Below are 13,172 nucleotides of genomic sequence, written 5' to 3' on the forward strand. Positions count from 1 at the left end.
TGTACTAATAGGGTTCGAGAGTTTGAGTGTATTTCTCTTCTTCGGTCGTTTTTCGCTCAAGCGGAAGAACTATCAATTCTGTGTGCCATCTAGCGTTGCCAATGCGAACTATTTGCCACTCGAGCGAAAAACGCTCATTGCAGCACTCTAATGCACAGGCTTTAATATTGTACAAATGTACAAAATATTCAAAATTGTCTATTTTCTTAAAACTAAACTGAGTAAGCAATAACGGTTTCAATATAGTTACTTGGACGTTTTGTATCAACGAATTCAACACCGACACTAAATTAGAAAAGCAATATTTACATACTTTGTCATTATTTAAATGTAATCGAAAAATAATTGTTTTCCGTCATTACCCTCAAATTCCTACCTCTCCTCTGTAATAAATTCTGATGCTCATATTTTCAAATTCGAAAAGTCTAGTATAATTTCACTTTCGTGGCAAAAATAAACTTTCTTTAACTTCCCTAGCAACGTCCCTTTCCATGGTCAACAACAAGCACGGCAAACTCTAAAGAATTGTTTTCATTATACCTCTAAACATTTAGTTAAAACAACCACGATGTAGATATTTTCACATTGAGTATACCAATCCAATACATAATTATATCTGGACTGTAACTCCTTATGTAGATGTCACTCTTGTTTGAAGCACCTTTTCTAACCAGTAGTTGATCCATCTGTGTGTGATCTGTGAGAAATAATGTAGCTTGACAATGAAGAGAGAATCAAACAATGTGTGCAAAAAAAATGCCCATGGAAATGGGTTGCTAAGGACATGAGAAAGGGCATTTTCACCCTTAAAAAAGGGTCAAGTGAGTGATTTTTTTAATTTTCTCGGCTTGGGACAATTTCATGGGGTGTTGTAATCGGGCATTTCTAGCCTCCGGGGCTTCCTTCATGGTGAACATTTATGTCAGAGTGGTGGGATTGGGGCTTTTTATATATTGGACCTGTGCACTTTTGACGTGGCTTCGCTCACATGGTTTGCTTATTTGAAAAGTATTCAATGTAACATTATGTGTGTATGAGCTCCAATATGGTACAAATATTCAAAATTGTCCATTTTCTTAATATTAAATTGGGTAAGTAATATTCGTTTAAAAATAATAAGTTAGATTTGTTGTATAAACGAATTCAATAGTGACATCAAATTGGAAAAGCAATATTTTACGTCTCTTGTCATTTTCACATTTGTAAATGTAATTTGAAAAATATTTGTTTTCTATTGTTCCCCTCTAATTCCTCTCTCTCCTCTGTAATAAATTCTGATGCTCATATTTTGAAATTCGAAAAGCCAAGTATAAATCACTAGCAGTAGTTTTCGGGGTGACAAACTTTTTTTAAGTTCCCTAGCAACGTCAGTTTCCATGGTCAACAACAAGCACGGCAAACTCTAAACAATTGTTTATTATACCTCTAAACATTCAGTTAAAACAACCATGATGTAGATATTTTTGTATTGAGTATACCTATATCTAATTATATCTGGACTGTAACTCCTTATGTAGATGTCACCCTTGTTTGAGGCAGCTTTTCAAAACCACGAGTTGATTCATCTGTGTGAGATTTGTGAGAAATAATACAGCTAGACAATTAAGAATTGAAGAAAACAATGTGTGCTGCAAAAAATGCAAATGGCAACAGGTTGCTAAGGATATGAAAAAGGGCATTTTAACCCTTAAAAAAGGGCCGATTGAGCGATTTCTTAATTTTATTGGCCTTTTGGAACAATTTCATGGGGTTTGTAATCGAGCATTTTTTGCCTCCGGGACTTCCTTCATAGGGAACATTTATGTCAGTGAGTGAGCGAGTGAGTGAGTGTGAGTGAGTGAGTGAGTGGTGGGATTAGGATTTTATAGATATTGAACTTCTGTAATTTCGACGTGGCCTGGCTACATCTTGTACACTCGCATGCGTGACCTTCGGCACGTTGTGGGCGTAATCATATTATAGATGGGGTAAAATGTCTGCATGTTGTATTGGATGAAGGGGAAAAAGTGTATAAGTTCGCTAATTTGAAAAGTTTAGAAAGTAACTTTGTGTGTGTATGGGCTCTAATAAGGTACAAATATTCAAAATAGTATTGTCTAATTTCTTAATAATAAACTGAACCGATACTGATACCAAGGGTATCGGTATTGGAAAGTATCGGTTGATATTTTTGCACCGATACTAGTCAATATCATTGTCTATGAGTTGCTAGAAGCATGGCCAAACCCAAAATTTGTTCTTTTTCAAAGGTCCATTCACCTTTTCCAACTTACCTTTGGCTTTGAACTGAAAAATACGTATTTGTCCATTCGTTAGTTGAATGTGGACTCAAGTTCCGTGAACGGCAAGTACGTGACAAAGAATCCATACGCAGATAAGACTCTTAGAAGTATGATATATATATATATATATATATATATATATATATATATACTATGAAATACTTAAGTTTCGGAACCCTACTGTTCCCTTCTTCAGGCTTTCATCTAGGCCAGTATGATCACTTACATAGCCGAGTCAATTAATTTTTCGCAAAGCAGATACTCACGAAACGTAAGTATTTCATAGTATATATATTTTTATATTGTACTTCTAATATTCATAACGTGAGTAAGTCACACAAGCCTCAAATATGAGATAAAACTCGCGGTCAAGTATCTTGCAATTCAAGGGTAACGTGAAATTATCCCCATAGGAGTTCCTTCAAAGTCTAGCAGGCTTTGTTCCCACAGATGCGGTCTCATCTAACAATAATCCCAATAAGGTTCCGGTGGCAACAAGGCATCTGGTGAATTGTGGACATATCTCTCCTTAGAGACCTCCAGCAATCAAAATATTCATCACCCACATGGTGGACATGTCTCAGACATAGTACATAGCATATTGATGGAAATTCAAATACCTGGGCTAATTCCCTTTTCCTTTCCAACTTTTAGACTTTTGTTTCTCCCGACCTAGATAACTGGGTTTCAGCATGCATGTTTCGACACAGGGACACGGCACGGAAATAATGCTTTTTGAACGACAGATAATGGCAGGTACTTTCTGAAATGTGTAGTGATGGGTTTGGATTTTCCTCCATGCCAATGGATAGAACTATGCACACACTTTTTTTTTTTTAGAAATCATTTGCCGAAAGTATATATGTCGATAGCAAAGTCACGTCGGAACATCACTGTACTGAAATCAATTGCCTGATATAGAAGCAAGAGACTGGTTAGTTATCATTCTCTCCTTTATTTCGTTTACAAATTTTTATTACCTTTGTTAAAGGACAAAAAAGAGACGAGATTGGTTTTACATTACAGCTTTACTGTTACTTTTAGACGACGTGTGTGGCCGGGGCTGGTAAATCGCCAAATATTCTTGTGTTCCCGGATGATTTAATGTTAGTTTGGGAAGATTGATCCCTTAGTTTTAGAGGAGTTTGAAGAGGCATTATCTCATTTTTCAACATTGGGGTGGGGGCAGGATGACACGATTATCTCGCTCAGCCCTAGTAATGACTGTTCAAAGGTAATTAGTTGGATGTCTTGCCAAATAAATTCAATAGCAATACTAAATTGGAAATGCAATATTTACGTCTTTTGTCATTTTCAGATTTTTAAAAGTAATTGGAAAATAATTGTTTTCTGTCATTCCCCTCAATTTCCTACCTAACTAACTAACTAACTCTCTAGCCTTCTTAAACCTGAAGGTTCATGGCTGCAGCAACACAGACCTTCCACCTGTCCCTATCCTGAGCAAAATCTATATACACTTTTCCATCCCTACCGACTTCCTTTAGGTCCATCTCAACGTTATTCCTCCATCTTCGTCTTGACTTTCCTACAGGTCTCTTACCATCAGATTTCTCAACAAGAATCCTGTAAACTCTTCTTTCCTCTCCCATTCATGTCACATGGCCTAGCCACCTAAGTCTTCTTGATTTAATTATTCTCATAATATCTGGACATGAATACAAATTATGTAGTTCTAAATTATGTAACCTTCTCCACTCACCTGTCTCCTCATCCCTTCAAGGTCCAAAGATTTTCCTAAGAATCTTATTTTCAAAAACTCTCAATTTATGTTCCTCTTTTAATGTAAGGGGCCAAGTTTTGCATTCATATAATAATACAGGCAAAATTACTGTTTTGTATATTTTAACTTTTAGTTTCTTAGATATTAAAGGAGAAGACAAAAGTTTATGAAGAGAAAAGTAACATGCATTTCCTGAATTAAGCCTACTTTTTATTTCCTTTTTAATATCATTCTCATTTGTTAGTATTACTCCTAAGTACTTGAATTTGGAAACTGCTTCAAACGAGTTATCAATAATTAGATTTTGATTATTACCTAACACTTGATTTCGGCCTGTACACATATATTTAGTTTTCTCTTTGTTAACTTCCAAACCTATCTCTTTAGCTTCTTTGAAAAATATTTTAGCATTATTCTTAATTGTATTTATATCATCCCCTAACAAGTCTACATCTGCATATGCAAACAACTGAGTCACACCATTTAATTTTAGTCCTTCGTTAGTTTCTTTTACCTTCCTAACAGCGTATTCTAAGGCAAAATTAAATAGCAATGGAGATAATGCATCTCCTTGTTTTAACCCATCATGAATTGTAAATTTGTCAGGCACATTAATACTCACATGAATTTTACTTTCTGTTTCACTGGTGCATACTTTTATCATATTAACAAGCTTCTTAGGTATTCCAAAGTCTACTAATATATTATATAAATTATCTCAAATTCCTACTTTGCCCCTGTAATAAATTCTGACGCTCATATTTTGAATTACGAAAAGTCTAGTATAATTCACATACAGTAGTTTTCGGGGTGAAAATAAACTTTCTTTTAGTTCCCTAGCAATGTCCATTTCCATGGTGAACAACAAGCACAGCAAACTCTCTAAATAACTGTTTGTTATTATACCTGTACACATTTAATTAAAACAGCCATGATATAATTATTTTCGCACTGAGTTTACCAAGATATACATAATTGTACCTGGACTGAAACTCCCTATGTAGATGTCAGTCTTGTTTGAGGCACCTTTTTAACCAGGAGTTGATTCATCTGTTGTTGATCTGTGAGAAATAATGTAGCTAGACAATTAAGAATTGAAGGAAACAATGTGTGTTGCAAATAATGCCTGTGGCAACGGGTTGCTAAGGACATGAAAAAGTGCATTTTCACCCTTAAAAAAGGGCAAAGTGAGCAATTTTTTAATTTTCTTGGCCCTTTGGGACAATTTCATGGGGGGTCATAATCAGGCATTTTTAGGCTCCGGGGCTTCCTTCATGTAGAACATTTATGTGAGTGAGTGAGTGAGTGAGTGAGTGAGTGAGTAAGTGAGTGAGTGAGTGAGTGAGTGAGTGTGAGTGAGTGAGTGAGTGAGTGAGTGAGTGAGTGAGTGAGTGAGTGAGTGAGTGAGTGAGTGAGTGAGTGAGTGAGTGAGTGAGTGAGTGAGTGAGTGAGTGAGTGAGTGAGAGTGGTGGGATTGGGGTTTTATAGATATTGGATATGAAATTTCAAATAAAGGAGTGGAAAATTGTAACTTTAGTGGTACCACAAGCAAAACAACCTGCACAGACCCGCAACTCCTGTGCATCTTACTCCTGCAAGGAGGGGAGGGGGAGAGTGGACCATGCTTCCTTATGGCCCGAGCTGAACGGAAGAAGGGAAAGTGCACGGGAACTTTTCGTCCAAGGTTTTTTTTTCTTGTGGTCGCTGTATAGTTTTCATAGCTTTACCTGTAGCTGCTAAGAGCAAAACTTGGTCTTCGAGATATCCCAAAAGAAAAAGTCTGGAACATCTGGAGGCCTGCCTGAAGAAGGAACATTCTCAAATCTTTATCTGTTGATTTGGAAAGAAGTGCCTCAATTTGGCCATTGTGATGCAGGCTGCGGGGGCTGAAGCTGCATCTTCCTGGAACCATGTTGTGAACACCTTTTTCTTTGCAGATGTGGCAAAAGAAAATTGTCAGTCATGTCCCTATACCTCTCCGTGATAGTTTCTGTGGCACAAATCATGCTGCACAGTTATAACACTTTTCACACGTATGTTCGACTCCACAGCTAAATGACATACGTATGTGTCCTAGTTGAGAATGCTAGGTGGCACAAAAACACATTCCTATCTCTAGGCTTCCCAGTTGTTGTACAATTTTCTGAGGACCACCCTGTACATAATTGTTTAACTTCTGTGCATTTCTCTTCCATGTGTTGACAACAAAGAACACCAAAGTTAGCAGCAAGAACTTATGCAACAAAGCAGAATTCTGGTTTCATCCTTTGTGTAAACAAAATACTTTAGTTAATTGATCTTCTTTACAATATCTAAAGTGATTTTTGAGACTAGTTGCTGAAAGGCTTACCTAGTAGGTGTCCACTTTCCTCTGGAGGGGTAAAAAACCACCAGGAACGTAGCCAAGGGAAACAGGACAAATGGCGAAGATCTGCTTGTGAGGAAAAAGCTGTCAAGCCAATCAACCAAGGGTACAACTGGCACCAAAAGCAAACAAGCTAGCACCAGACCTGCTATTATATCCTGCAAAACAACAACAAAGAAAGTAATCAGAAATTTATTTTCCAATCAGTACCACAAGTCATTCAGCAGGGCTCACTAGTGTGCATATTTCATTCCCAAAGTTTAGCTTTCCGCAAATTGTATCTTGGACGTTGCATGATGTCAGCTGGTCTCCCCAATGAACCTGGTGAACTCAGTCAACATCAACAATGTCCAAGGAGCATTGTTTTCGCATGCTGAAAACAAAATTTAGATTATATTTATAATGAGAAGCAAAATGGAAAACACTGAGCAGACAACGAACAACTTCAAAAGTTTTACAGCAACAGTCAGCATCATCAGTGATAGAAAAAAAGATGATGCATTCGTAAACAAACACTGGACGTGTCAGGTTGGAGGACAAGAAGGAAGATGAAAGACGGGACAAAGTAGGGTGGTCCTCTAGCCGGGATTATTACAGCAAATGCACGGTGGAGTCAGCTGCTGTGAAAAGGCAAGATGATGTGCAGGGGGGGGGGGGGCAAAGAAATAGAATGAGGGGTTGGAGCAGAGGTTTGGTTGGTATGGGAAAGTTCCAGAGTTGCTAGGCAGTCTTGTTCAGGCCAGATGGGGTAGAGGGCGAATATGGCTGATACATAAGCTCTCTCCCAGCATTTGCATACACAAGTGTTGGTGGATTGGAGTAAAAATTGGATGATAGCTACCTGCATGCAGTTGTTGGGAAGGTGGCATTACGTATTATGGCAGTTTGTGTGGGTGGCAACAGTAGTCCAGGTTGGATCCACATAACAGCCATTAATACTAATGAATTTGACTTACAGGAAATATATAACTGCAGGTTTCAAAGCTATCATACGTCAAGACTGTGTAGACCAAGTGCAAAGGCACATTAACATTGTTAGTAGTATGACCATTTCAAATATGACAACATATATCAAACGAATCCTGTGAAAAAATACAATATGTTCCATTCCTGCTACTGCAAAGAATTTACATCAATTTCAAAAATACACATGCTCTTATAAGCTTGCTTGTTTGAATTGTATTTGAAGTCCACTTTATGCACATATAGGCTAATCGGGAGTGGACCTGCAGTTTAAAGTGAGATCCAAACCACTGTGCAATGCGCCTCCATCTTATAAGCTGGGGCACACAAGTGGTACAAATGAATTTGTGTATATGTGACTCAACATTATTACTGGATGCAGCTTTTGCTGCCCTTGTGCATGATAACTGGGCAACAGTATTTAAAATGTTCATGTTTCCTTGTTCCATGATAAATAAATTTGCTTACATCAATATATGTAATTTGCAAAACACATACAATTTATTCAGCTATCAATTTTTTTTACTCTGCCGTCATTCACAGGAAGACTCCTGACTGATATTTTATCAGTTCGATATCAAGTTAAGAGTAACAAATTTGGGCAAAATTGACCACTTAGATAATTGTACAATCTTCTACAGAACAGACAGAATGTTGACCAACAGCTTTCTGTGAATGGTAAGAGCGAAATGACAATATCATTATGCAAATAAATTATATTTCTTTGCAACTTATGGAATTAACATATATTTGAGTAAGCAATTAATTTTAACCATGATTATGCCATGAATAAGATCTAATTACAGAAGAAATCACTTACAGCAGCAAAAATAATTTTAATAGCCTCAACAAGCAAAATAATATCTCCATGATAGATGTAACAGGCACAGAACTTACCAAAACAGAATGCATCCCAAGGTATAACCGGCTGAGACAAATCACAGAGCACCAAACAATGGCAACTATCGCTCCTAGTAACACTGAGTACTGGAAAAGAAGAAAAAGTGCACTCAATCAATGTCAGAGAGAAACTGTAACTACACTCGTAAATTTAAAAATAGTTTTATTTTTGGAACTAATTCCCTTTCAAATTTCTCCTATTTTAAAATTAACATTAAAAAAATGAGACAAATTATGGTCAAGACACTATTTTCAGTACTACTTTCGTCACGCTACCCACATGCTAAAACCTACTCCTAATCAGTGGCGTAGCAACATATCGCGAGGCCCTGGGCAAGATTAGACAGACAGGCCCCATCCGTTCATTAAATTTGAAATCTCAATGTGAATCGATACAAAATCTTCAGGGATACCTCAGCAAATGATCATATTTAAATAATAATTATAAATTACTGACGAAAATTATATTTAATAATTTCACTCACCCTAAAAATGTATGCCCCTGTGTTTTCAGGGAGCTGAAATCTGAAGCTGTAGGAGAGGCTCGTATCCAGGGGAGGGGCTATGGGGGGGCCATGATTCCCCTTAAACTATGAGATGATATAATGTGAAGATAAAAGAACTTTCGAAAATAATCTTGGTGATTTTTCAGATTGTGTAATAATTACGATTTTATCCTTGCATATATGAATGGGTTGTTTGGGGAGAGAGGCAAGCTCCAGAAATCTGCAGTCTGCAACATTGAGTAATTTTTGTTTTATAACATTGATGCAAGTCTACAAGACATCCTTATTTAGCAGGGACAGTCCATTCATTCTAATTCCTTGTCCCCACTGTTTCAAACTGCAGTCATGTTGCAAAAATGTTTTGTTTTTTGGTTAACTCACATTTAGACATTTTCTTCATTTTAAAAATCATTGCTAATACATATCATTTATAAATATATTATTTTCTAACCATATAATTATCATGGCTGTTCAATGGTGCTGGTATAAAGAAAATTAAATGAAAACAATGATAATTTGTAAAACACAGTACAATTCGAATTCTTCTGCGAATTGAATGTAAACAATAAGCACCAACCTGTATGCCATGTGACAACTGTTGTCTGTAAGCTACTGTGTTGGCGATTATCGAATTGGGGAAGGGGGGGGGGGCTATCGGTGAGTTCATTCTTTCCCCTTTCCTTTGGACCATAACATTGCAACTCTACAATTGTACAACTAATAGCAAAGATAATAGGCAAATTGCTCATCACTATTTTCATTCTGATTTTACTCTATATTTTGTGTTGTTCCAAGAAATGTAATTCTTTTGATTCGAAGCTGATGTTGACATCTGCTGGCTGGTATTTTCAGTTCAATCCACTATCCACTATCATCACACTGTGGAAAACAGACTGAATAATAATAAATGGACATAGCCTATTACTTTTGCTGTTGCTTGTACACTTAGCACTAGCTGCAATAGTACTATAACATTGGTGGTCACATCTAATACTCCAACAGTATTTCACCGTGATGGAGTGGTTAGTCTAACATGCTACGATGCCATGGGTCACAGGTTTGAATCCCAAGCTGGGCATGGGTGTTGATCTTTGTGAGTGTTCCTTTATCAATTTCATCATATCATCACTCATCCTCATCGTCGTGATTAGCTAAGAGCATCAGAAAATCTACATAAAATAACCTAACTCATTTCGGATCTTCCCCTTGCTCCACACTTCAGATCTGCAGATTTGGAGAAATATCAACAATGTGACCCCTTTCATGCCACACTTTACAAGAACTGAAAACCGTTACCAGACAACAATTGTAATGATTACTTAATGGACAAATGGGAACAAATGCTGCTACAGAAGCTGATCATATGATAACATCGTGCTAGGAGTACTATGCTACCCAGCTGCAGTGTTTCCAAACTGTTAAAGGTGCAGATACAACAATTAGTGGAGTAAAAATCATAATTTCAGACCATGCTCATAACATGAAAGTAAGAGCATAACTAAAAATGTCAATGTTATTCATTGTGGCCCTGAATTAGCAAAGATTAGCTAGTTTGTTTCCATAACATTTTGTGTGTTGAACAGTGTTATGAAACATACAAAATGCATCTTCTATTCAAGTAGCTACTTACTTGGTTGCAAAATAATATAATACAGTTATATTTAGTGGTTTTATATTTTCTGCCATGTTTTGTCCTGGTTTCCCAGAACCTTTTCAAGCTTGCACCAAGATAAACACAAACACATCACACAAATCTTACATGGCGAGTCACTCTACACTTCTGAAGTGCAGTGACTAGCCATGTAAGGTTGCATGTTGTGTGTGCGTTTATCTTGGTGGAAGTTTGAAAAGGTTCTGGGAAACCAGGACGAAACATGGAAGGAAATAAACAACCACTAAAAATAACTGTATCATATTATTTTGCATCTACAAAAAGTGTTTATGCGAACCTTTAAGAAGAGCACGGCTACTTACTTGATATCTATTCATAGTATACAAAATCACAGACAGAGGTATGGACACTCCAACCATGGCATGTGTAGAAGGCATGCCATATTCCTGTGCCCACTTCTTCTCGAGGCGAATCACTGGAGGAGACGATGGTCTCGGCCAACAGACAATGTCTTTTATACCTTGACCTAAAAATAGGAAAAACAAATAATCAGTTTCCAGTTCATAATCAACATTTCATTTAATAAATAACGATACTTTTCTTTCTTGAACTTCTCTACCTCTGCCAACGATAAGAATAAATAATGAACTAACGAAATAAATAATGGGACAAAAATTAAATCTTAGCCAGTAATGGAATCTAGGACCTCTGGCATCAAAGCACAATATACTAATCGCTCTGCCACAGACAATGGCAATACTATATTTTCAAAAATATGTTACTTTAATTGTTTATTTGGAACACAACAGGCGCATGTCCAATTACAGTGTTTAATATAGGATGACACTGTTACATAAACAAGAACATAATTAAGATAATTAACATGAAATATGAATGATGTAATATAATGTGTTTTCTTTCTTTGGAAGAAGTGGATTCAACTGTAAAAACAATTGCTGGATCCATGCAGACTAATTTGGGTACTTCATTCAGTTTGTACGCAGTTGGTGGCAAAGATAATCAGTAGGCTAATTGTCCATCAAAATTTTCATTCCCTTACAATGTACATTTAGGGCATGCTTCTGCTTCCTTTAGTCATAGAGCCAGCTCCAGTTTTGTTTGCACTAAAATGTACCCTTAGTTTGACTTAACAGACCAGGGTGGCTACAAACAAGCAGAAATTAAATTCCCTGACTTTTCCAGGTTTTCCAGGACAAAATTTACATTTTTCCCTGACAATTACAAACTAAACAAAATCGATGTTTTTGCAAATGGAAATAATAAACTCATACAGATCCACATATGGTTTTGTTAAGTACCAATATTATCTTCTATGAAATTGACTTAATTTCTCTATTCTCTATGATTTGAATTCAAACTGCAAAATAGTGAATTTGGAAAATTATTACAATTCACAAGCTACGGAAGGATTACGGAATTTTGTCATACGCAGTAAGTTTAAAATAAAATACTTGATTATTTTTAAAGTTACGACTAAATGAGAAAAGAGTGAAGAGAGATTGATTAAGAAATACAATTTGTAATTTACCAGTCTCCTTATACATTCTCGGTATTATATGTTGATATTTTCACTGAGGTTTGGAACCCTCTGCTTGCAAAAACCATGAGTGCGGACTCATTTTTCAATGCATAAAGCTACTTCTCTTTTCTCTGTAAAGCAAACAACTTAACTCTTGCATATAAGTGAAACAATTGAATCGAACAAAATAAAGTGTCATATTTCCTTACATTATCAATGGGATTTCTGCTACAGTACAGTATATCCAAGTGAAGTACTGTGAAACTGACAACATGCAGTTATACCATTAATGCTGACGAAAAGGACATGTAGGTATTAGAAATTTAACGCAAGTAATTTATAGAATTGCATTGTATAGGTACCTGATTTAGCTAACCACACATTAAAACAGGAAAACACTAATAATAAAAGCTTCTGAAAGTTCATATACGAGGGGCATCCTGAAAAAAGCTCCAATGGTGCCTATACACAGCACTAGTGGTCGGAGAGCGACACACACACATGCAGGCAGGAAGAAGTGGCATGTACCTGTAATCTGGTACAGTTGCAATGCAGCCGTTTTAGGACAGCTCTAGGTTAAAGATTGCAGCTCTCACACAGTCTCCCACCGACTGCGATGTAGCCTACATTGCAGCTCAAAATCTGGCACAGAGCCACCAGCAATCGTGTGAGGTGTGCAGACCGGACGTCGTGAGTGATAGTATGGTCAGACGATGGTGCAGACAATTCACGGAAGGCCAATCGAATGTGCACAACCCCATACAGCTGAGTACACACGGGCCCTTTGCATCACTTCAGGTGAGAGATCTTGGACCACTTCCTGAACAGCCCTGGCCTTGAATGTACCGACTTTCATCTCTTCGTTTAACTGAAGAGGTTTCTGGCAGGGCAAGGATTTGACAGCTACACTACGGTAGAGATAGTTCCAGTCTTTGCTGTCCGAGACATATATCATGGATATACAAAATTTAGTGCCATGCTACGACAAATGCCAGAACAACGGTGGTGATTATGCCGAAAATTATGTTAGGACTCACTGTTACTAATGCAATAAATTACAACTGATATTCTTGTTTTATTTATACCTAATCGGCAGACTCTTTGATATTTTGTTATTTTTTTTTAAATTGGTGTATTATCTTATTTTTTTTATTTTTTACTATACGGTGTTATTTTTCCCAAAATTCACATTTTTATTTTAGTGCATTTTCTGGCAAATATCTGAAATTATACCTTCATGGTGTTTTAAAACTACTGTTTCAA

The 13,172-nt window shown here is 36.8% G+C and overlaps 1 protein-coding gene across 1 annotated transcript in view; it reads right to left on the bottom strand.

The window, feature by feature from the left end:
* The window catches only part of LOC145985043 (sphingosine-1-phosphate phosphatase 2-like), a 63,779-nt gene that overhangs the window by 12,302 nt on the left and 38,305 nt on the right, over positions 1-13,172 (bottom strand). Inside the window, exons 3-5 of the mRNA XM_083118558.1 lie at positions 10,732-10,895; positions 8,249-8,338; positions 6,374-6,546 (exon numbers count right to left, since the gene is read on the bottom strand). Coding sequence (XP_082974684.1) covers positions 6,374-6,546; positions 8,249-8,338; positions 10,732-10,895 — 427 coding nt within the window. The remainder of the gene's footprint in view (positions 1-6,373; positions 6,547-8,248; positions 8,339-10,731; positions 10,896-13,172) is intronic.

The sequence above is a fragment of the Lepisma saccharinum genome, chromosome 3, assembly GCF_977018435.1.
Source record: "Lepisma saccharinum chromosome 3, izLepSacc3.1, whole genome shotgun sequence".
NCBI lineage: Eukaryota > Metazoa > Arthropoda > Insecta > Zygentoma > Lepismatidae > Lepisma > Lepisma saccharinum.